This window comes from Anarrhichthys ocellatus, unplaced genomic scaffold (assembly GCF_004355925.1).
Source record: "Anarrhichthys ocellatus isolate YVR2014 unplaced genomic scaffold, GSC_Weel_1.0 scaffold26, whole genome shotgun sequence".
Lineage (NCBI taxonomy): Eukaryota > Metazoa > Chordata > Actinopteri > Perciformes > Anarhichadidae > Anarrhichthys > Anarrhichthys ocellatus.
This window is the reverse complement of record NW_022280056.1, coordinates 4,043,880-4,067,350: the sequence shown is the minus strand read 5'-3', so window position 1 is coordinate 4,067,350 and position 23,471 is coordinate 4,043,880. Positions and strand designations below refer to the sequence as shown.

The following is a 23,471-nucleotide window of genomic DNA, read 5'->3' as shown; positions in this document are numbered from 1 at the left end:
AGCACGGACAGATTGCCTGCTGCCAAGAGGTTAACCGTCCTAAACACGGATTATATAGCTACTTTAAATTTGCAAATATTTCTTATGATTAAAATATGTCAGTTTGTGCCTTTTTATATTGTTAATGACGTTTGTGCTATTAACTATACGCACTGTCCTCACAAGGCGTTAATCGGAGTTATTATGAGGACAAACACATGAATGGAGTGTATTCTTTTTGCAAAATTGACCCAATTAACTTAGAGATTTGGATGTGCTTGTGTGTGTGATATACAATACATCACCACCAGCCACGTCACCTCTTCATGTTTAATCATCGGGCTGCATTTGCTTGTGTTCTTTCCCGTCCAATGACAGCTGCTTTTCCTGCTTTGTCGCGCCGACCTCAGAGTTAAGTGCCAGGTCAAAACATTGCATATCGTTGTCATTATTGCTTCCCAAAGCCAGCTGTTGCATTCAAACCACCAACCGTAGTCCTACGAGAGTCCACACACAAAAGAAACGGGGAAAAGTTATCCGAGAAGAACGGAGAGAGAAGCTTCCGTCTCCTCGGTTGGTGGGTGAGCAGGAGTTCATTAGTGGATTCAGAGTGGGTGGAGGGGGAGAGGGGGGGCTGCTGGTCTCCAAACTGGAATCATGATACAACTGGCATGTTCAATACAGCCGTTAAACGACCAGCGGTGCCCATTCGCTTGCTTTGCGTCCGTACTGAGTGAAGAAAAAGGGAACAAGAGCAAAAAATGAACAAGCAAAAAACATGTTATTTATTGCTTTTGTGAATGTAAAAAGTTTAGACTACTCTTTCAGAAGTTTAAAGAGAGATTTATCTACTCTATCAAGTTAAATTACGAGTTAGGCTGCATTCACACCGAATCAGGCTTCAGTCCTCCATTCATTTGAATGTGAGTGCCGGATTCAGACATTGAATTGCAATACTCAACCTACAAAGCATCGTCCTGTCACATGGCCTTTGTTTTCTTTCGTATTAAAAGTGTTAATTATTGAAGAAGTTGAAAAACTTAGAAAAACATCCAGAAATATGTCTAACAGTTCCATTTCGCTGCCACCAGGAGGCGCCAACCTGCAGGTTCGCCTCCAAGGATCTGTCACATTCTGTGTGAAGTGCTCTCACCTGAATATCAGTCAGCTCTTTGTGGAACCTCTTCGCCAGGTCCGGCCCGTTCTGCATGGTGGGGATCTGATAAGTCTGAGAGGGGAAGAGACATGTTAGTCCTTTAGACCACCCTGTTACTCACAATGATTAACAATCAGTGCGTTTACACAGAAATATCAAATCTGCAAAGCGGTCATGAGAAGGACACGACAGAGGGTGAACTCCTACCTTTCCTCCGTAGAGGAGGCTGCCGACGGGACACACGACGCAGGCCGTCCCGGCTCCAAACACCTCCAGGACCTTCCCGGCATCCAGAGCCCCCAGCAGCTCCTGCATGCCCATCGTGCGCTCCGTCACCTTAAACTCACCCTAACAGAGACACACAGGAAGCAGTGAACAGCAGGTTTAAGGATCTGCTGCAGAGGTTTCACACCTTATGACCCTTTACAATGAAGACATATCTGTTTGCATCACTGGTTGAATTGGTTTAGAGAGTTGTGAGCATTTCATTTATCTTTGATATCCATGTATAAAAAGATTAAATAATTCATGAGTTATGACCAAAAATCAGAGGATAAAATTGACAAATTCTGTATTTTTTGTTCTTTGACCTGATCATGTTTTGAGCCCTCAGATTGATCTTTAAACCTGTGGATGTCCCAAGTGGAAAGAACTCATTATACAGTTTATTAAATAAGAATAAATACTTGGTTTTCTTATTGCCTTGAGTACCATCTATAAGGATTTCGAGACACCAGGTGCAGCCAACACCGGCTCCAAAGAGTTGTTGTTCTAAAAGCGCTTTAATGTGAGTAAAACTTTGCTTATACGAATTTGAGGAGCAGAGTGGGAGAAATGTAATTTATTTAAATGTGACACAAAACACGTGTGCCGTTGAGGTTTGTGTGACGGTCTGTGTTTGGTCTCCTCTCTGGTGGTCTTACCCAGGTTCTGGCCAAGTCCAGCAGAGACTGCCTGGTGACTCCTGGGAGAATGATGCCATCCAGAGGAGGAGTAAACAGCTCTTTCTCTGCAGACACACAAACACAGTTTTATCTTTATTAAAACCATAATGTATTTGAATCTACTAATCGAGTGCAGTGTGTAAACAAAAAAACCCTCAGGAACGTTTGAGAGACGGACAAGAGACCGACCTCCTTTCTCATTGGTCCAGTAGATGAAGAGGTTCATGGTGCCGACCTCGGTGATCTGCTCCTGCTCTCCATACAGCCACAGCACCTGCTGACAGCCTCGCTTCACGGCCTCGTTCTGCACCGCTATTGTGGCGCCGTAGTTACTGGAGAGAGTTCAAACAAAGCCAGACAGGCATGAAGACACATCATCTCAGGAGGTTAAGAAGACTATAACCTGGACTGCACTGAAACGTCCTTGGACAAATAAAAACGGAGCCGCACATTTCATCGTGTTCTCACTGAAGTTTATGAACAGTCTGATGAACAGGTAGTACTGCCATGACGTCTGGAAACATTATATCCTTCTCACTGCAAGGACTTCAATGAACAATGAAACTCACCGTTAAGACTCAAGTGATGAGTCATACTTAGATGAGGAAACCTGTCAGTTTTTTACTCTTTCACAACATTTAGGCTGCACTAAAATATGAAAAATGTACATGATTATGGCATACTATACTATGACTCTTTTGATGAAATATTCATCAATTAAAACAAATATACTATATTAATATTATATATGTATTATTAAAAACTATTATGTTTGTCTGTTGATTATTACTGGGAAACATGCTGGAAACATGAAGTAAATGAAAAAGCTCCTTAAATAGATCTAATGTTTGAAAATGAAAGAGTAACACACAAACACACAATGAATAAACATGAGAACATTATTGCATACAGAGCGACGGCCCTTAAATATCGGCCCTGCTGTCACACGACTGCTGCTGATAAATCCGACCCGATAGCTGAAGTGAGAGCAGATTTTATAGGTTTAGTGAGTCGAGTTGCTGCTGTTCAGTTGTGTTACGTAATCCCACTTCAGCTGAGCAGATTCGAGTGGAAGCAGGCCTGTGATTAGAGGCTGTGTGGAATGAGTGGAGATTACGGGAGCGCTGACTCGCCCTTTAATAACCCTCACCCAGAGAAAAAGAGTCTCCTGCTGGGAAATAGTTTGTGTAAACCAACATTACCGCTTACACTCAATTAAAAAACTTCCAATATTATTCTGTTTGTCAGAGCAAACATTTAGACTTGTCACAGCAGGAGAATCTCAGATATATGAACCTCAATGTTCCATTGATCCACCTGTATGACGAGCAAACATACTCGTAGAGACACTCTTCTGAGGGAGTTTAGGGGCGTCGACAACGCGTTCTGTTGCTACTACAGATGACAGACATCTGACAGGCTGAAAACAAAGAGGTGATTCTGACTCTGAACAACCGGAATTTACGATGTGACTCATCAGTTCTATGGGTGGAGTGCTTTTAATAATCATGATATATATCTACAGGGCAACTTACCAAGATACTAGGGCTGCACATTAATCGCGAGCACAATTTCAGCTTCCTACAAATAAATGAAGATGTTCATCTGCGATATTGACGTTTAAAATGTGTGCTTCACTCACAGACAACTCATCTGCATATCAAATCAACCGCTTCCTCGACTAACAGCCAACTACCTGGGGGGGGGGGGGGGGGCAATCAACATATTTTGGCTTCGATCATAGGGAACCGTCACGCCTCTACACACACACCCTGCAGATTGTAAAAAACATTCCAGTAAAATAATAGTCCAGAGTAGAAGACTAAAACGTGATGTATTACTCGTTTTCGTGAAGAAGACACTTATTTCAAGTCTTACTTTGATGCAAAGTTGCATTAATCAGCACGAACGTGCAATAAAAATATCTTAAAAATCGATGAATAATCGTGATATATTGATAAAAAAAAGAAAAAAGAAAAAATCATGATCAGCATTTTGAAGAGATGCAAAATTCACCCTCCCATCTTATAGGCCCCGACGCCTCCTTTCCAAGCCCTGACGAATGAAGGGTCCGCCAGCAGGGACACGGGGTTGAAGGACCCCGTGGCAAAGTAAGGTCCCACTGGGCCGACGATGATGAAGATCATAGCTTCTCCTGGAGGAGCCACGCCGAGCGACGGCTGGAGGAAGAGGAGAGGACGAGGTTATCAGGACTGTAAGCAGACCACCGGCTCATTACATCACTTCAGCTGAGGCGGGACCCTCAGATATCCAGGGGTTAATCAGTTTTTCGGCTAAAGCTCACATCAGTTCCTATGAAGGTGGGCCTGATGTAGAGGCTGGCGTTCTGGGAGAAGGGGACCCACTCCTGCTCGAGCTCCACCAGCTTCTTGATGCACTCGAGCAGTTCACCGTTATCATACAGCTACAAAGAAAACAAGACGAGGACATCAACTGTCAAAGCATCGCTGAATAGTGAGATCAATAGAATTATATCATGTTTCCCCCCAATTCTAGTGATTTTTTTAATGGATGTTAGTAAATGTTGGAGTGTTGTGCCTTTATTAAACAAACACTCTCCCTCTAAATATGAAACATATCTGTAATATCCGTGCATACCTTTGATCTAAAACAATTAAACCAACCACCCATTAGATGTAGAATATTTAGTTTGTAGTTTTTAGCTTCATTAGAAAGTTAATGGCAGATGTGTGTTGACGTGGTTGATTCACAGCATCCTCTTCAGTGTACGGAAAAACAAAAAGAGTTGATTCCCGTAACAATACCCGGTGTAGTTATCACAGCAAGAGAAAAGGTACGGGCACGGGTATATTATCATTTCATCCACAGGGCGTAACGAAAGAATAGGGAAGTGCAGCCATAGAGTATAAGCAAAAAACAGAGGTGAAGAGTTAAGTAGCTTTCCATTACACGTGTTCACAATACATAATTCATTCATTGTGAAACAAAAATACTTTTTTCTTCCTTGTAGCACAAAGCACAGACTGGAATCCCGACCATGTGGCAGAGGTCCATCATGTTACACAGTTTCCATTGTGTCCTGGGCTCCTGATGAAGTATGAACTCTTGTATCAGGGTGTTGTTGTTCTGAGCATTAAGCCTAAACTGGGCCTGCTGCCAAGCAGTTAAGTAACAGAGCGGGTCACCAGCTTCAGGGTGTCTGCCTGCGAAGAACTTAAGGCACATTCAGAGCAGTTGGGAATATGGCAGCAGGCGACAGAAGGTGAAGTCCAGTTTTACACGTCACACAACAGTCAGCGCTGACAGGTCGTGGTCCACAACTATTTTGAGAAATTGGAAACAAATTCTTGTTCTATGGTAAAGCACTTTTTAAACACATTTTGATGTTTGTTGCACTGGTGATAGTTACATAATGCTGTTTCAGTCAGAACCAGAACACGGCTACGCTGCACGTGCGTTCGTGTGCTCAGATGTGCAAACCGATTTAAAGAACCTGAACAAACAACGAGGACGTTTGTGAAGCCTTAGGAGGCGAAGGATCCCTGCATCTTTGAGCTGGACTGAAAATTATAAGAGTGTACATGTACACATGTCACATTTAAAATCAATATCTTAGATACTCAGAATATAAGATGACTAAAAATGGCAACCACATTTTCACTTTCTGCAAAAAAGAAGAAAAAAAAAAGGCTGATGCCTGATGGTGACTTTTAAAAGTTACTGCCCTGCACAGGATTGAACTACTCTGAGAAGTTCATCACAGCAGCAGTAAATTAGCACAATGCCCTGTTATGTGCACCTGCATGCATATGATTGGCAGCTGCCTCTACAGCAGAGCAACGAGCAAAGCAGGTTTTTGCCAGTGTGGCTTTCTCTGTTCTTTAAGTTCAGTTCACCAACCGGCACCGTCTATATTTACGCCTCTTGTTGCTTCAGGTACCAGAGAGGAAATGCAATATCCAGATTACAGTTTGAGTAACAGATTAAAGAATTAGAAAAACCTTTTAAAATGCACATAAATCTGTTAAAATATAACCCCAACATCTCTCAGTTCATGACCTTCTCTAAAATGTGGTTATTGATCATTTACTGATGCGTGTGGGACAAAAAGAAATCAGAATAATTCTACCTGGTTCTAGGTGTTATGTGTGTGGTTCTAGTGTTAAACGAGTTTAAAGAAATGTGTGATTTCAAGCATGTGATTGACACTGGGATGTTTCTGAAGGTTCATAAACTCACAGGAAGGCTGCTCCTTTCAGAGCTCCGATGCATCCTCTCCATGTTCAGCATGGGTCTGAACAGGCGGATGCGGTTGTCCACTCCACGGAACGCCTTCATGCCTTCAAACAGCTGGAGAGAAGACAGAAACACATGTATCAGACTGTCAATATTCACCCGATATCATGCGGGTTCCTCCTCAACAACAGTGTGGTAAACCTGCAAAGAAAGTCTCTTTGCATATTTTATTCATTCATTTGACATTTTTTGTCATTTAATAATTTGTTTTTAAGGTCAGCTTCGCTCCATGTTCCCTGCTACTGAATGATTGTAGTGAATTCTAAGTGTGGGTAGTTAAAAAAAAAATAAAAAATTCAACTGCAAAATTAGAAAAAGTTGGTCTAGCTGCTGCTTCAGAGACCTTTCTAACGTTGATAAGTGTATAATTATAAAGAGCCGATAAAGGAAATGACATAAACAATACATCTAAATGAAGTATCAGCCATAAGCAGTGTTGTTTTGATAAAAACACTCAATGAAGCCGTGATAAACCACACAGAGCCCTCTACTCACCTGTATGGAGTAGTGCAGGGCAGAGCTGGCCGGGTGCAGCGACAGGTTCTGGAAAGGTTTGATCTGAGGCGCCTCCCAGCCGCCCTTCGCCGACCAGTTGATGGTCAACATGTGGTCGGAGAACTGTTTGCCGAACACCAAGGCGGAGGGGTCGGGCTTCGGCTTGCATACTGTGTTGCGTTCGATGACGAGGTCCGATGCCTGAGGTGGAGACGGACAAGCGAGCCGGAGAAAAAAAGAGGAAGAAGACGGGACAAGAGCAGAGCGAGCGACGACAAAAGTGATTGTTTTTTTAAAATCAACGTTATTGACAGAGCATGCTTTAAAGGGACAATTAGTAGAGCGTTATACAGAGTCAGTTGAGAGGCTGACTTATCCGGTCAATTAGACACAATTAATTCAATTAGACTGAATTAAATGAATACAACAGGTAGACGGTAAGGAAAAGACAGAAAGGGGAAAAGACATTTTTTTAATTCTAGGCAAGTTTAAGAAAGACAAATCCGTCTTTTGAGAAATGTTGCTTCCTTCTTCCTGTAACGAGCTGTAACACTTTGTGCTCCGACACATAGAAGGCACGCCAGAGTGTAACTCAAGCCGGATGCCTCACCTGGTGGGAAGGAATGTTCACGTTTTCCTCTTTACCTTAAAGGAACTGGCGAACCGCAGTGAGCCAAAGGACAAAGGGAGAGCCTGAACAAGTCGTCCATGGAGTGCCTGCGAATCAAACACGACAAAACACTTTAACACACACACACACACACACACATACATACATACATACAGACATACATATATATATATATACACACACACACTGGTGATCGTACGTTTAAAGGTTTTGACAGTCAACTTTTTACAAGAAGATATATCGTCTTCCCAGGTGACAGCTATTCATCCGGCCTTGGGGAATACAAAGGGACACAGTGTCATGACATTGTGTGTATGACTCAACATGCAGCTAGTCACGTGTGTGTGTGTGTGTGTATATACTGTATATATAGCTATGACGTTTGTGACATGCACGTAAATCTGATGCATGACATTTGTACTTTATAATTTGGAGCCACAGTTTTCAATTCAACAAAAATAGAAAATGTTAGTTAGCGTGTGTGCCTGGTCTAAACATTACACTAGGAGACAACAGCAGCGCAAGTAACTCAATTAAAAAATGCGGATTACACAGTAAAACCACGAGGCAATAACATACACTACACACACGTTATGCACCTGAACAGATGAAAGAAACCTTAAAACAAAATCAGTTTAAAATTCTGTCAATTCAATGAAAGCTTACCGATGACGTCGTTTACAAACAGATAAGTGACTCTTTATCTTACTGTCCACCAAACCCGCAGAAGGAAGGTGATAATGTAACGTTTGGTAACTTCTTTCATATTTTTATGAATTAAAGTCCAATTTGCTCTGTTGACGTCAGCCGAATTCGTCTTCGCACCATAAAGATGAACAGAAAGCGTTGCGTTTTGTTTAACGAGGCGTTATGTTTTGCCGGTAAACAAGACAGTTTAAAATGTCCACTTTTTCGCACGCAGTTCGGTTTGATGACCTTTTTCTCTGCAGCATTGTTTTGACCACCGTCGGTGCAGGCGGGACACACACGCCGGTGAGTGCACAGCAAACTAAAGCGACGGATTTGTTAGCTTTATGGATCATTATCTGCGTCCTTATCACTCATTTAGGTGAACCATTTACCCAGACTGTCAATGTAAACAGGTAATAAACAGCGCGGAGAAGTCGGTCAGTGAACTCACCGTCCGGAGGGCTGCCATCTCCGCTACGTAAGGATGATAAAACGCGATGATGTGTTCGTGTGGAAACAAAGACAACAGTTCAAAGTCAACTTCAGTTCCGCTTTGAAGTACGAGACGCTTGTTGGCTGTTGGGCTCTGATGAATCCAGAAACCTCCCACAAATAACCTACTCGTCGGCACATTAATTATTTTAACTCGTCACTGAACCGGTTCAGAAACTCTTTTAAACGGTTTGTGACTGCTTGTGATTTTTTATTTTTTTTCTGGGTTGATAATTAAACATCCCGCTTACTGTTCACCAAGACGTTAGTAAAAGAAGAAAAAAAAAGCCAAACAAATCAATAATTTTTATTATTTTTTAATAACCGGTTTCATTCAATGACGTCATCGAGGGCGTGACAAAGCATAGCATCTGATTGGCGGAGAGCAGCAGGCTTATAAAACAGGTTTATTTGAGGACACACAGGTTGACGCTGATTGGTCGGTTGGGGGAGGAGGAGTGCAGGTCCGGTTACACGGTTCGTCAAGGTGCCAACAATTTAAGATATCTCACCTCAGCAAGACTATTTGCTCAACAAGCATGAACGACAAGTTACTTTTTTATCTTACTGAATGAAAATCATGTGTATTTACAACCATTTACTATTCATCTTAGTAGCGTTACCAAGACACTTAAACACACAAACCCCTTCAAAGGTGTGCCGTTATATTGATATAACTGTTATTGATCTCTACTAGTCAATAACTATATTAAAGATAAAAACACTATAGTTCCACCACAATATCTATTATGGTGAAACACAAACATTGCCTGTTATTAATGTTCCAGCTTGTTACATGCTGCATTATGGTGAAACACAAACATTGCCTGTTATTAATGTTCCAGGTAGTTACAGGCTGCATTATTGTGAAACACTTGACATTGAAACAGGAAGTTCCTGTTTCAATCTGCACACATTTTGATTTTTAAGCGTCTAGTTTCTTATACCAATGGTTATTTCTTCTATTGTTATTTAACTGCTTCTCAGAGGTGTTTGTCTCTTTCAGTTAATATCTATTTCTAAGGAGCACTTTCTACAAGCTAAAAGCATGATAGACCATTCAGACATATAGTTCTCTCAGAAATCTGAATCAAACTTTTGTGACAGCAGATTAGAACATCAGTGAATATATAATCTGCATTTAACCAGTTAATCTGCTAAACAAACTGTTCCACGGCCACAAGGAGACTGTGGAGACCAGGACAAGTCAAGTTTATTTATATATTACACAATTAACAGGCCTATAGAGTCAATGTGCGATAGAGATAGGAGACCGTGACTTGTTGACCTCACTGTGTATTCAGTGAGGAGAGTCAGGAAGAGATCTGACTCTTGACGCCGAAGTCGAGTTCAGCTCCTCCGCTGACCATCAGGTCGATCCCGGTGCAGAAGGTAGCGTCAGCAGCCAGATACAAGGCAGCCAGTCCACACTCAGCCTCGGTCCCGAAGCGACCCAGCAGCTGTTTGAGAAGACAACGTGTCAATTCTCCTCCAGTTTCTCTGCAGCTGAACAGAACTGAGGGGAACCTCTCTCACCCGAAGACAGGATTTAAGTTTAACAAGAGCTCCCAGATATTTTCTTACACTTTTCAGGATCAAAGTCTTGTTGTTCTATTCCCAAACCTCCCACGACCTCATAAAGATCCCTTCCAGACCTCTTTAGCTCAGAGTAGGAACCCTTGGTTCCACTGTGAGAACTTGCCTGATGGGTTTCTGCCATTTTAATGGTTGCTGCAGCATCTGGTGTCTGTCCTGCTAGTTCCTTCCACAGAGGCGTCAGCACGTTACCTGGAGAGATGCTGCAACACACGGCAGACAGTGGCATTAGGTGAGAGTGGCTGCTGTCAGATTTGTAGTCAGTTCAATATTTTCAGATACCTTATAGCATCCAGATAAGGACAGGGGGATTGCTCCAGAGACTTCCCTTATAAGAGACTCTTATATGAATGAAGTAGTGGATGATTTATATCATTAACATCTTGAAATGGTTAATGAATCAGTCAGTAGAAAGAAAAGTAATCAGTTAACCTGCAAACCCTGCAGCACTCTGTAGACCTTTTAAAACTTGACATCATAAACATTCTAAATGGGCAACGTTGCATTTCCTGTTTGTAAATGCAGTAGCTGACAGGGTCCGTAAACAGGGACCACGCTGGTGCCTACCCATCCATTGTAGCATCATTTCTCCTTAAACATTCATACCATGTGTACTCTTGTTACAGCAGATCATAGTTCATCTGAGACACTCTGCAGTTTGTCTCACCAGTTCACTCTCACATTGTAGACGCTCTCATCCACGGCCATCGCCTTTGTCATGGAGGTGACCGCCCCCTTGTGGAGAAAAAGAGCACATGACAAATGATCTCTGTCTCTTGAACTGAGATTGAAGGAACAATGACAAGTGCTGCTGGAGGATGATCTCACTCACCTTGGTGGCGACATATGGTGCAGCATATCTTTGACCGATGGTCGCCACCAGACTGGACACATTGATGATGTTTCCATGACGCTGTCGTAGGTACGGCAAAGCATACTGAAGAGAGAGTGAGACCTCCTATATCACTTCAAAGATCCTACATACATACATGTGTGTCTCTGGGTGTGTGAGGGAGGTCACAGGAAGCAAGGAAAGGTCATGATAATTAAAGTTTTTATTTGGAACTGATGAGTTGAACGTGAAATTCAGTCACTACTGAATACTTGATGTTGGCATTGAATTCAAACCGCTGAGATATTTGACTGAAGATCTAATTTATCTGAATCTATGAGTTTTGAATTTCCATCTCTCACTTCATTTCTTCATGTTTTGAATTTTTCTGTTGAATTTTGGTTGCTGAATTTAAAAAAATCCAATTTAATCAGCTGTCGTTTTGACTCGATTTACAGTTTTAGATCGAAATAGGACCAATTGAATCTGAGCAATTTTTCCAACATTGGACTCATACAATCTGAATTTGTAAACCCTAAAATAAATAAATAAATAAAAGCAATAAAAACTAAATACTTACTTACTTCAGATCACATACATTAAGATAAATGTTTAAATATTTTTAATACACTCCCTCCTTCGCTTGCTGTCGTCTCTTGTGTCGTCTTTTTTTATTATTACCATTAAAAATAACAAAAATATTAAAGTATTCGGTTGTGATCAAATTTCATAATTCAGTTGCTTTTAAGAGTTAAATCCTTACAGCCCTGCGTTGCTTCCCTAGAAGTCAGCATCAATTATCTTTTTAAGTCATTTCAAGAAAGTTTTGCACAAGTTGGAGACGTTACTTTAGAAGCCAAGAAGTAGTTGATGAGGTTCAGATTCAGCAGATCCCTGAACTCCTCTGCCGTGGTGTCATCAGTGGGTTTATGAGGTGGGTCTGCAGACAAACAAACACAAAAAGAGATCAATTAAGCACGAAAGCATCCTCACAGCGTCATCATCACATCTGCTGGAGGAGAACAGGAAGAGTGAGACTCACGCCACCCGGCGTTGTTGACCAGGCAGTCGATGTGTCCATAATGCTCCACTGTGACTGCGATCAATCTCTGTGGAGAGACAGTCACACCAGTTGCATTTGAACAAGAAACCAGTTGCTGACAAACCACAGAGAAGAAGCTTCACCCGGCAGAGCAAAGAGGAGCTCAAGCAAACACAGAACTGGTTGAGCCAGATGGGACGTTTTACAAGCTGTTCATGGTGACGGATGAGGACAAAAAAAATACAAACGCTGACACTTTGGTGTGAATAAATCTCAAAACGTAACATTTTTAAATGGACGTCTGGTTGTTTTGGGCCTTGAGGTGAAGTCAGCTGACTAACAGGACACACTGTCAGCCCCGGGTCATGTGATCGTGTTCATAACTGAACAATAACACTAAAGTTGTACAAGACCTTGATGTTGTCCTCTTTGGAGACGTCACATGTGAGAAATTTGCACGAGCCTGGCCCTGCTTTGTTTAACTCTGCCTCCAGAGCCTCACCTCCTGCACCTGTGACACATGTCATATAGATTTATGTTTTAGCTTTCAATGTCTTTCAGTACAACTCCTGTACTTAAGTACAATTTTGAAGTTGTTGTACTTTACTTTTACTATATACTTCTACTTCTATACACCTACAGTTACTAATTAATGTAAAAAACAACAAGATGCAGACAGTGCTTTACTATTAAATGAACCATTAGTACGTACAGTTCTTATAACATTTGCTACATTGACAAATCATAATATTAAGCAGTAATATCCAATAATACAATGTATTGTGAATGCATTATTCATAATAACACTCTGGAATGAAACAGTGCTTCTGCTTAATAAATACTTTTACTTTTGTACTATTTGTATATAATGTATATGTATGTATATAATGCAGGACTTTTAGGAAACCCAATGGAGTATTTTCAGACTTTGGTATTTCCTCTTTTACATAAAGATCTTCTTCTTCCACCACTTAGACTTATTATAATAGTTGCACTCGATATTGACTTAGAATTTGATCGGGAAAAACCTAAATGTTCAGTTTACTGACCTATTGCACAAAACACCACTTTGGCTCCATTCTCCACTAAAAGAAAAAAGAGAAATCAAAAGTGTTCAGTTTGACACTTCTTGCACTGATCACAGACCAATCCACACTATAAATAACAATAATTACCAAACACTTTGACAATCCCTCTTCCGATCCCTTTCGATCCTCCGGTCACAATGACAACTTTGTTGTGGTATCGGAGCGACATTTCGGCTGCTTCTGATAATAAATGTCGGCCGTTGAACGCCTCACAGCTGCGCTGCCTGTTGACACAGCAGGCAACCAAGACCAGGAAGTATTTTCCACCCTAAATATTTCATGTGTAGGCTTCACAGCAGTTCGTTACTATTCCTCTCCAGTTCATCAAATCATGTGCTCTGCTGCCTTCAGGTGCTGTTGGTAGTATTGGAAATCACAAAGTACGGCTGAGGCAGATTGGAATATTTTTCATGTTTTGAAATAAAAGTACAGGAACATTTTTTATTTTAACCAAGATGATGGCTGTAGATGAAAAGTCAGGCTACGTGAACACATTGACCTGCAGGTGTTGCTAAAGGAAACATCAGGCGATTACCAAAGTCAGTAGGATTCATCCTCTTGGGACAAACAAATATCTCTACAAATTTGAATGGCAATCCATTTTACAGTTGTTGAGATATTTAGGTCCAGACCCAAAGAGGTGAATCTAACAACCCCTCAAACAACTGAACTAGAGTCATTTTTCTTGCATGGCTAAAGAAATAACAATTCTCCGGCATAAAACATCAACACATCAACGATTAGGCCAGCCTAAGATCCAAAAACCTGATTCTTCTTTGTACAAGTTAACGGCTGGATTTATGACATTGGAATTTACTCATGGTGTTTGAACGCAACATTTGCAAAGTGCTTCCTGTTATGGGAATTGTAGTTTTACTGCACAAAGTCACAGTGTGGAAGGATTGCGAGACAATGGGGCCCTGAAAACAGACACGCAAGAGGCCCCAAAACCTCTCTTACAAGCAACACGTTTTGTGTCTCTTTGTGGTTGTTTTGTATCATTTTGTAATTGTTTTGCCACTTTTTGTAGTCGTTTTGCACGACTTTGTAGTTGTTTTGCATGTCTTTGTAGTTGTTATGTATCTTTATGTAGTTGTTATGTATCTTTATGTAGTTGTTTTGTATCTTTATGTAGTTGTTATGTATCTCTTTGCGTTCTCTTTGTCGCTCTTTGTAGTCTTTTAGTGTATTTTTGTTGTTTTTGTTTCTTGAAGGCCATTTTGAGTCTCTTCCTTGTTGGTACGTGTCTCTTTGAGTACGATTTTGTAGTTTAAGGCCAGGGAGGCCCCTGACACTTTGGGCCCCTGGGCCTGTGCCACACAGAGATGCTTGAGAGTCCACTTCATGATGTGTCTAAAATAACCACAGACATCCAGATTTATATTTAATTCAAAATGACGGCTGTACTGGCAGGTCAAGTTTCATTTGCCTTGTTTTAAATGTGTGGAAAATTCTGCACAAGCCAAGCAGCCAATTAAAGATAGATGATGAAAGCAAAGCTATGGAAGCATTTAGAGAAGAAAATCCACATTTGTGTAGCCTTAATTTACAAAGTAAATCTTAAAATTGTTCCTTTTTTTAACATAATAGTTTTAGCTTCTGCTTTGTGAGTGTGCAGGTTCATGTGCACACGTGTGCAAATATGTACAGTATGTTTAAGAGAGAGTGAGAGGTTAAGAGGTTGACAAGTGAGAGTTGTTGGGGGCCAGAGAAAAAGTGGGGGGAGAGGCGGCGGTGCGTTTGGAGGAGGAGTGGGTCGAAGATTGAATTTCGGCCCGACAGCATTCCCCGGGGGCACACTGAGCGTGAGAGAGAGCACAAGTGAAGACCGCGAGTGACCTACGTAAGCGTAACTATCTGAACCTCACCCGCGCTGCAGATTAACGCCGCAGCAGCCCCTAAGGGAGCCACGCTGCTCCCTCTCTGCCACCTCCCTTCCTCCTGTCTGGACATCATTATGAGAGAATTGACACACAGAAGAGGGGAAAGGTCAGCCCAAAAGGCACCCTGAGGTGGAGGTGCAAGCAGGAGAGAGCCATGGTCAATCTCTGGAGGGGTGATTAGGTTGAATCAGCGGCTCTGGCAGGCAGACGGGTGAGAGGAGGTTTCTACTGGGAGAACTGGACATGCTGATAAACTGGTGATGAGCATGAAGCCGACCGCATGTATGGAGCTTTTTTTGCACGGAGCGTCTGCATGATGTTATTTACAGTACAGAATATAGTGGGAGAAGTACAGACATCTTCTAATTACTGTAAAAAATGGGGACATTTTTATACAAATTCTTTTGTTTTAGTAGTTTGGTCAGTGTTTTAATTATTTTGATTAAAATCACTCTGTCCATCACACAATTCAAGCAAATACAAAGAATTGTAATGTGATCTAAATACGTTTTATTTTTTGTTGTCCAGAAAATTGTGCAGCTGAATTCTCAGAGAAAACTGAGGTGAGATTTGGATTTTAATATTTCATTAATTAGTTCCAAGATATTCTTGGAAAATAATGTACAATTGGTGAGAATGTGTTACTGGTCGTTGGATTTTATGACAAAACTTAACAACTAAGGGACAATTTATTTCATATTAATAACCTTTATGTGTTTTCTTTTGGCTTTTATCTACCGTTGTTTCCCTGTTTTGTTGTTTAGTTCACAGAGTGAACAAGAAAGAAAGACTAAGTGATGGATCACCAAGACAAAGGAGGAGGAACAGGAACAGGGGGAGGAGGGCAGACAAAAGAAAACCAGAAGGCCGAGGAGGTCGACGATGAAGAAAAGTCGACCAAAGACAAGCACAACAAGTTGGAGAAGGAGATCAGTGGGAAGGAGCCGAGCGGAGAGGCCAAGAAGGAGAAACGTCGCTGTCCGTGGAGGAGCGGCTGGGCCCTGGCTGAACGTCTGGCCATCAACGTGTCGGGGATGCGCTACGAGACTCAGATCCGCACCCTCGCCCAGTTCCCCGACACCCTGCTGGGTGACCCCCGTCGTCGCCTTCGCTACTTCGACCACGTGCGGAACGAGCTCTTCCTGGACAGGAGCCGCGTCTGCTTCGACTCCATCCTGTACTTCTACCAGTCTGGCGGGAGGCTGCGTCGGCCCGCCAACGTCCCCCTGGACATGTTCCTGGAGGAGCTGCGCTTCTACGAGCTTGGAGAGGAGACCATCGACCGCTACAAAGCGGACGAGGGCTTCCCCAAGGAGGAGGAGAGGCCCTTACCCGCCGGCGACTTGCAGCGTCGCCTCTGGATGCTGTTTGAGTATCCGGAGTCCTCCAGCGGAGCTCGGATCATCGCCATCATCAGCGTCATGGTCATCGTGCTCTCCATCCTCATCTTCTGCCTGGAGACTCTGCCCGAGTTCAGGCATGAGAAGGAACAGAGGGAGGTGAGGACGGGCTACATGGTGCTGACACAAGCGAGTTAAAGCGGCAAGATGGAGGTCATGTATGGAGGTGCTGACAGGGTGCAAAGAGGTCAGAGGTTGACACTGCAAAGGAGCGATGAGGGGAACAGGTGTCACTATTGACGCATAAGGGAGAGAAAAAACTAAGGGACGATTAAAAACATCAAAGCTAAGAATTAAGATTGAGAGAAGGGGAAGCAGCAGACAGGGAAGGGGAGGCTCGGTTTTTTCCCTGAGATTATTTTGGACTTGTCGTTAACTCTGATCCACTCAAAATTGAGGCGAAGGAGATGAGGAGTGGCAGTTACACCACTGGTGGAAAAACAAGAGTGAGGAAAGAGGAGTGCAGACAGAGCATGCCGGATTGGAGGTTTCTGTTGTGATACGCCTTGTCGGCCAATGGGACGACTGCCAAAACTAACAAGCATATTCAGGTTGGACTGGATGCTTTTTTGAGAGAGACAGAGAGAGAGAGAGAGAGAGAGAGAGAGAGAGAGAGAGAGAGAGAGAGAGAGAGTGGAATGAGTTAGAGGTAAAATAGGCGTGTGAAGTGAAAAGAAGGAAAGGAGATGACCTTGTCTCACGTTACCCCTTAGAGAGCTAAAGGTCTAAATATAGAGGAAGGACAACTCTAAGACCACATCAACACATAAACGAATGTCTGTATTAATAAACGTGGTGACTCATAGGCTACAAACTGAAAACAGCATGGAAGAGAGGCTCGCGGATCGACTTTTCTGATGACCGGCGTGAAATGAAATTAGCCTCGCTTACACTCCTGTAGCCTGGAGACGAGGCAAATTCTGTGACACCACTGCCGCGCTGGCTGGATTTACGTTTCCCTCATCACCACCAACACTGCTCCGTTACTCCCATACATATAAGGATATGTGTCATGTGATCAGAACAGCTTTTGGACACTACACAAACAACAAAACCCTGCATGCACAGCCGTCGCCACACAATCACTCACTCGCCAGGTGGTGGTGAAAATCGAACCAACCACATTGTTTTGTCAGATTAGGATGTTTGACAAGTTATATGTCTTTTAAATAGCTTAAATCACACAAATCTCTGGGCCCAAATTTTGACAATTTTGCCATCAACCTAATACAATTTAGGTGAATGTGAATCGGCCCAGGTTCCCCCTCAGGTATACTCTGTTAGCTCTGTCAGCACTGACACCATAGTTTGCACTGTTAGCACTGTTAGCACCGTTGGCTATCAGCCTGCCGGCAAGCTGTTGACAGCATAAAAACTCAGATCTTGCACCTTTATATTTGACTAATTTACTCTGGCTATCTACGCTTCGTAACATTTTTACTACACTGCTCATTTTAGTTGTTACTGCAAAACCTTCCCTCAGTGAGTTTATGCAGAAGTTAGCCCGCTACAACTGTCGCAAAAACAACGGTGCACATAAAAATGTCCGCCATCCTGCTACGTATGTTCCATTCGACTACTATTCTATTTCTATGGGCTGTGAACTAAATGCTAACTTCAGCGTGCTAACATGCCGATGTTTGTTTGTTAAGTGTGTTGACATGCTGACATTTGCTAGTTAGCATTAAGCACAAACTATGGATGGATGGAAGTCAGATGATCACAAGCATCGTTCGGGTTCATCCTCTGGGAACCATAAATGTTTGTTAAAAATGTAATTGGAATCCATCCAATATCTGTTGAGATATTTCAGTCTGGACCAACAGGCAGACCGACACTGGCGTCCCAGCATTAAAGTCCAGGTAGCTCAAAACTAAATTATTGACGGCTGGATTGCAGTGAGAACTGCCCCCTTTTCTGATGCAAGGCCAAGCTGTGTCAGTCATATAATTGACTTTGTAAATGTTGCAGACAGTGTTGTTGGTGTAAAGAGACATGAGGACATGGAACAGACAGAAACATATATAAACATATTAATACACATAGCGTTGGGGACAATATGTGCTGCGAGGCCACCAGAAGCTCAGAGTAACTCTATCTAACTTGTGAAAAGACACTAATGCCCAGCCATTTCAAAGCCGCACCTACTTCCCAGAAAAAACAAGCAGCCCAGTTCAAAGAAGTGTCAGATATCGCGGCCGTGCCGGCGTCTGGGGGGGTGTAATGCAACCCAGCGTCATATGAACTTAATGTTTTTTGTGTGTGTTTAAATATAGAGAAACTGATTTATATAAGAGGAAAAATAAAGCCGGTGGAGTGAAAATGGAGAGGAGAGGAGAGTTAGCACCGTATCACAGATCTCACAGGCTCGATCAGACCCTGATGACAGGTGTCATACTGCGAATGTGCTGAGGACAGACTTTCACAATAATTTCTTCTTCTTACTGATCCTCTGTCCTTGTTTCCTCTCTTGTAAACATCATCTCCATAGAGATCTTCATTATAACCTTACCTTTCCCCTTTATTCTTGTATTTCTCAACTCACGTTTGATAAACAACATATGATAGCATATATATATGTGGTTTATTTGTTTAATCTCTGAGTGCAACTGCAACCACTTCATTTTTTTGTTTTGTTTTACAGCAATTCATCACAATGCCTCACCCCACCATCGCAAACGAAACCATCTCGGTCTCACCGGGCTTCACCCCCTTCCAGGACCCCTTCTTCATCGTGGAGACGATCTGCATCATCTGGTTCTCCTTTGAACTCATCGTGCGCCTAGTCTGCGCTCCTAACAAGGTGCACTTCTTCAAAGACGTCATGAACACCATCGACTTCTTCGCCATCATTCCCTATTTCGTCACCCTGGGCACGGAGCTGGCCAAGGACAAAGACGCCCAGCCCTCCGTGTCTCTGGCACTCATCAGGGTCATCAGGCTGGTGAGGGTCTTCAGGATCTTCAAGCTCTCTCGTCACTCCAAGGGCCTCCAGATCCTGGGCCAGACGCTGAAGGCCAGCCTCAGAGAGCTCGCCCTGCTCATCTTCTTCCTCTTCATCGGCGTCATACTCTTTTCTAGCGCCGCCTACTTTGCAGAGGTGGACAGTGCTAACACGGCGTTCACCAGCATCCCCGGGGCGTTCTGGTGGGCCGTGGTGACCATGACCACGGTTGGCTACGGGGACATGTTCCCGGAGACGGTCGGGGGGAAGCTGGTGGGCTCCATGTGCGCCATCGCCGGCGTGCTCACCATCTCGCTGCCAGTGCCCGTCATCGTGTCCAACTTCAGCTATTTCTACCACCGCGAGATGGAGTGCGAGGAAACGACCGAGTACAAACACGTGGCCACGTCGCTCTGGGACGGAGAGGGCGATGAAGAGGGGGAATATGAGGAAGGAGCGGACGAGGGGCATGAACACATGGGAGATTATGCACCCCTGTACGGGCAGGACAGCAGGGGTATCTGCCCGCCACTCAATGTTTCTCTCCTGGCGGGGCTTTGTACCGGACAGGAAGCTGGCGGTCGCAGAGGGATAAACTCTTACCTCAACGAAACTCTGGTCACTCAGGTTTAACAGAGAGGAGGTCGGACATTTAACGCTGCCAAGCAAGAGAAGAAGAGTACAAAGATACAGGACGAGTGAAGCAGGAGAAAACTCCAACATGCACACAAAGACTTGGCACTGATATAAGCTCTAATTTGTTACATTTGAGGCGTTTGCCTGGTTTTATTTGACTCATTGTTTACAGTAAACATCTGTTTTTTTCAATGAATAAATAGAATCTGATCTTTGAAAAAGGCTGCAGGTTGTTTGACAAAACTTACCGCTGTGGTTAAGATGTGTCCAGACTCCTCAAAGAATCCTCTATCCGGCTCAAATAACAAACATATTCCACCTGCTGCACAATACAGTCGATTCTAAATTCTTTCCTAAATTCTGACTTTGAATTTAAACCCAAGTTAATATATAGTCAGGATACATGTATTATTGGAAGCTGTATTATCCCTATATATAAACGTGTATGCTTGCTTGTGGACAGTTTTTCATGTTCAGTTAACCTGTCGTGTACTGACTGAAACACTATCTCAGTTACACTGGCAATTATTAATTAATAATATAAAAAATACCAAAGTATATATTCTTTTCAAAGAAACTTCACAAAGAACCCGTAAAATGTAAGCGTTATCAAGTTACAGCCACCATCTTTGTTTGGAAAGTAGGTTAAATATCTTTTTTACTCTGCAGCAGATGGACAATGCTTCATCCCGGCTGGATGAAGGAATATTTGAGGAATCTGAAAATGTCTTTAAAACAGAGAAAAGTGTTGTTAAATACTGCAACAATCTTAAATATATAAAGGAAAAAAATACAAAGAGAGTCATCATTTGTGTTGCCTGTAATGACGGATGTGACTGTTGCAGAAAGGTGACAAAGCACCATTCACTGCTCATACATGTGATGGTGTTAAGTGAACCGCAGCACCATAAACTGCTGCTCTGCCGATATTGTACAGGAGTTTAAATGTACAGTGCTGCAGGTGTTGATGCCCTCTACTTGTCAGAGTTATGGCAGAAATGCACAGTTGTAATCTCGCGCTGACGTTGACCACAAAGAGGTCGCTCATCGGCTGCCGGCGGTGCAGACAGAGTTCATGTAGTTAGTCCAAAGCAAGTTTGTATGTTACATACAGCAGTGTAATGGATACAGCCTGGAGAGATGTGTGGAGAGAGACGATGAGCCGGCGGATATTTCTACTAACGGTGACCGAAGCAACGCTGAACTCTGATGGTCCGAGGCGATAGCGACTGTGATATGTTTGTCGTCACGTCAACGAGAACACCTTTCCCTCATTAACTCTCTGTCTTAAACTACGAAGAGCAGATGTTTCTGATCTGTAGATCTGTCGTTTGAGTATCAAACACTTGCCATCTGTGTGCTTGGAAGGTGGCTGTTAGAGTTTGTGGTTTCCCTCAGCTGATCCACAATCAGTGGCTCATTCATCAGCTGACCTTTGACACCAAATCACATACAAGTGGATGAACAGCGCGGCATTTTAATACACTGTTTAGTTTTTATATTTCTGATTTCGTTAAGAGTGAATGTTCATATATATTTATATTAGCGGATGATTTTTTTTGTTGCTCAGACTCTTTGAGAGCTTCTTTGTTGAACTTTGTAACTCTTAACTATAAACGGTCAAATCTTTCATTAACGTGTCTCTGACTGAAATGTCGCTTATAATGAATTCCAATTGTTCAAAGAGTGCTGCAGGAATGAGTCCTAAAACCCACAAATGAGTCAGTATTTTTTCACTTCCTGTTTCCTTGACTTAAAGTCAATGTCTTTTTTTGATTAGCTTTTGGTTAGATGCCTGAAATGAGGTCTTAAGAGACTTCAATGTTTTGTACTACACTATAAAATGTCATAAAAACCATGAACTCGTGACTTTTGAAGCTTTTACGAGTCTTAAAAAGTGGCTAAATGAGACATCAGTCATGCTTAGTGTCATCGTGAAGTCAAGTGACCGGGGTCTGGTCTATAAGCTAACGTTAGGTTTTGACTTCTGCAGATTGCATTCGCGCTTCAAAAATCCTAAAAGTGGTGTTCATCTGTGAAGATTATGTTGCTGAAGAAAATGTTGATTTTCTGTAGTAATCCAAAATCCAATAGAAAGATCCCATTGGCATTAACTTCCTTGTTGGCCTACACCAATACACAATCCCTGCAGCACTCTATGGCAGAATTCATCAAATTGTCCACGAATACTTTCTCAGACCAGCTCTGTGAAGTAATCCTTCTCTATCTGCATATTTACAGGTGTCTCGTTCTCACAATGAGAAATCTATCGTAAAGCAGCTTCTCAATGGAAGAGAAACTGTCATCAAAACTGTACATATGGAGATAAAATATCTGATCCACATAATTTACCTTTTCCTACAATACAGCCAAATCAATTCAAGCAGAACTAGCATCAAGACGTGTATTCAGCCATATTTTGTTAAATATGCAGCAGATAAATTGGTTATTTTGCAGGATTGCGATACTTTCTTTGCAAATTCTTGTCACCGTTTGAATCCATTGTAACTGATATGAATTAAAGACTTAATAAACCCTTTTTAAGCTTAATTTTATACGTTTTTTTGACTGTGTGGATGTAGTGTGACCTGCATATAGTCTGAAGACAGATGTGGCTGCGTATGTAAACATATATGTCTTCCTTTATTTAATAAAGATCATATGTTAATCACTCAGGTCGTGGATTTGTGAATTCCTTCCACGTGACTCGCTGTGCAGTGACTCGGGGAGAATGTGATGATGTGTGCTCGAGTCTAAACAACGTTTTAAAAGCATCACGAGGCATTCACACAGTGACGTTAGAGGATGACGCACCCTGCACGTCTCGCCTCCTCTCAGTTAAAACGGTGTAGAAAAGATATAGTGCAGCACAGATTGAGCTGTAAGCCGTGTGCATATGTGCTGCATGTGATGAGTGATCCGGCCTCTAGATGTCAGCCTGACATCTGTCTCACTCCTGCTGCCACTGGATTTAATTTACAGTAATGTAACATGAGAGACTTCAGAACTAACCAAACGAAGTGATCACGTCAATTTATGCCATATGATCCAGATGACTTACGTTATGTTGTTTTCATTATTAAAAAAGAAAAAGAAGACTAAATTATTGTACCAAACTGGAAGCAGATGAAAGTTAACATGTGATTGCATCGTGTCTCTGACATCAAGCCAAAATACAGTATGCATCACTCGGGACATTTGTGGATTCTTTAATATTTTTTATTTTTTATTTTTGGAAGTTCAAATTCAGCTCCTATTATGACTCTATAATCAACTTTGTAGCCATAATACAGACACTTGAGGACAAAAATGTCTCGATTGAAACCCAGTAAAACCACAATTTCTGATCCCACGGCTGTTACAGCATGAAATCATGCATCCTGTT

The 23,471-nt window shown here is 42.4% G+C and overlaps 3 protein-coding genes across 4 annotated transcripts; 1 reads left to right on the top strand and 2 right to left on the bottom strand.

The window, feature by feature from the left end:
• Positions 1-25: 25 nt before the first annotated feature.
• Positions 26-8,745, bottom strand: bcat2 (branched chain amino-acid transaminase 2, mitochondrial). The gene is made up of 11 exons (XM_031862092.1): positions 8,625-8,745; positions 7,498-7,569; positions 6,853-7,053; positions 6,301-6,411; positions 4,385-4,504; positions 4,096-4,259; positions 2,269-2,411; positions 2,059-2,144; positions 1,343-1,483; positions 1,133-1,207; positions 26-708 (listed from the first exon to the last, which is right to left on the bottom strand). The coding sequence occupies exons 1-11, from the start codon at positions 8,640-8,642 to the stop codon at positions 667-669; spliced, it is 1,173 nt and encodes a 390-aa protein (XP_031717952.1). The 5' UTR covers positions 8,643-8,745; the 3' UTR covers positions 26-666.
• A 158-nt stretch (positions 8,746-8,903) lies between these two features.
• Positions 8,904-14,228, bottom strand: hsd17b14 (hydroxysteroid (17-beta) dehydrogenase 14). Its single transcript, XM_031862095.1, has 9 exons — positions 13,311-14,228; positions 13,185-13,220; positions 12,549-12,646; positions 12,136-12,202; positions 11,942-12,033; positions 11,094-11,198; positions 10,929-10,996; positions 10,368-10,464; positions 8,904-10,125 (listed from the first exon to the last, which is right to left on the bottom strand). The coding sequence occupies exons 1-9, from the start codon at positions 13,390-13,392 to the stop codon at positions 9,979-9,981; spliced, it is 792 nt and encodes a 263-aa protein (XP_031717955.1). The 5' UTR covers positions 13,393-14,228; the 3' UTR covers positions 8,904-9,978.
• An 837-nt stretch (positions 14,229-15,065) lies between these two features.
• kcna7 (potassium voltage-gated channel, shaker-related subfamily, member 7) lies at positions 15,066-22,617 on the top strand. Of its 2 annotated transcripts, XM_031862145.1 has the most exons (4): positions 15,066-15,388; positions 15,635-15,669; positions 15,871-16,605; positions 19,151-22,617. In XM_031862145.1, exons 3-4 carry the CDS (start codon positions 15,904-15,906, stop codon positions 20,081-20,083), a joined length of 1,635 nt encoding a protein of 544 aa, XP_031718005.1. In that variant the 5' UTR covers positions 15,066-15,388; positions 15,635-15,669; positions 15,871-15,903; the 3' UTR covers positions 20,084-22,617. The 2 variants fall into 2 exon arrangements, with proteins under 2 accessions (XP_031718005.1, XP_031718006.1); XM_031862146.1 differs by lacking the exons at positions 15,066-15,388; positions 15,635-15,669 and having other exon boundaries at positions 15,716-16,605.
• Positions 22,618-23,471: the final 854 nt, after the last annotated feature.

What these genes read in the sequence shown, in the direction of transcription:
- bcat2 (XM_031862092.1), bottom strand. An exon ending in CCACCTTCATAGGAACTGAT is followed by an intron (nt 4,260 to 4,384) that starts GTGAGCTTTAGC and finishes CTCTTCCTCCAG; the next exon opens with CCGTCGCTCGGCGTGGCTCC. An exon ending in GCCTCCTCTACGGAGGAAAG is followed by an intron (nt 1,208 to 1,342) that starts GTAGGAGTTCAC and finishes TTCCCCTCTCAG; the next exon opens with ACTTATCAGATCCCCACCAT.
- hsd17b14 (XM_031862095.1), bottom strand. Translation starts at nt 13,392, where the DNA reads ATGTCGCTCCGATACCACAACAAAGTTGTCATTGTGACCGGAGGATCG. An exon ending in CCAAAGAGGACAACATCAAG is followed by an intron (nt 12,203 to 12,548) that starts GTCTTGTACAAC and finishes GTCTCTCCACAG; the next exon opens with AGATTGATCGCAGTCACAGT. An exon ending in GGTCAACAACGCCGGGTGGC is followed by an intron (nt 12,034 to 12,135) that starts GTGAGTCTCACT and finishes GTTTGTCTGCAG; the next exon opens with ACCCACCTCATAAACCCACT.
- kcna7 (XM_031862145.1), top strand. Translation starts at nt 15,904, where the DNA reads ATGGATCACCAAGACAAAGGAGGAGGAACAGGAACAGGGGGAGGAGGG. An exon ending in ATGAGAAGGAACAGAGGGAG is followed by an intron (nt 16,606 to 19,150) that starts GTGAGGACGGGC and finishes TTTGTTTTACAG; the next exon opens with CAATTCATCACAATGCCTCA.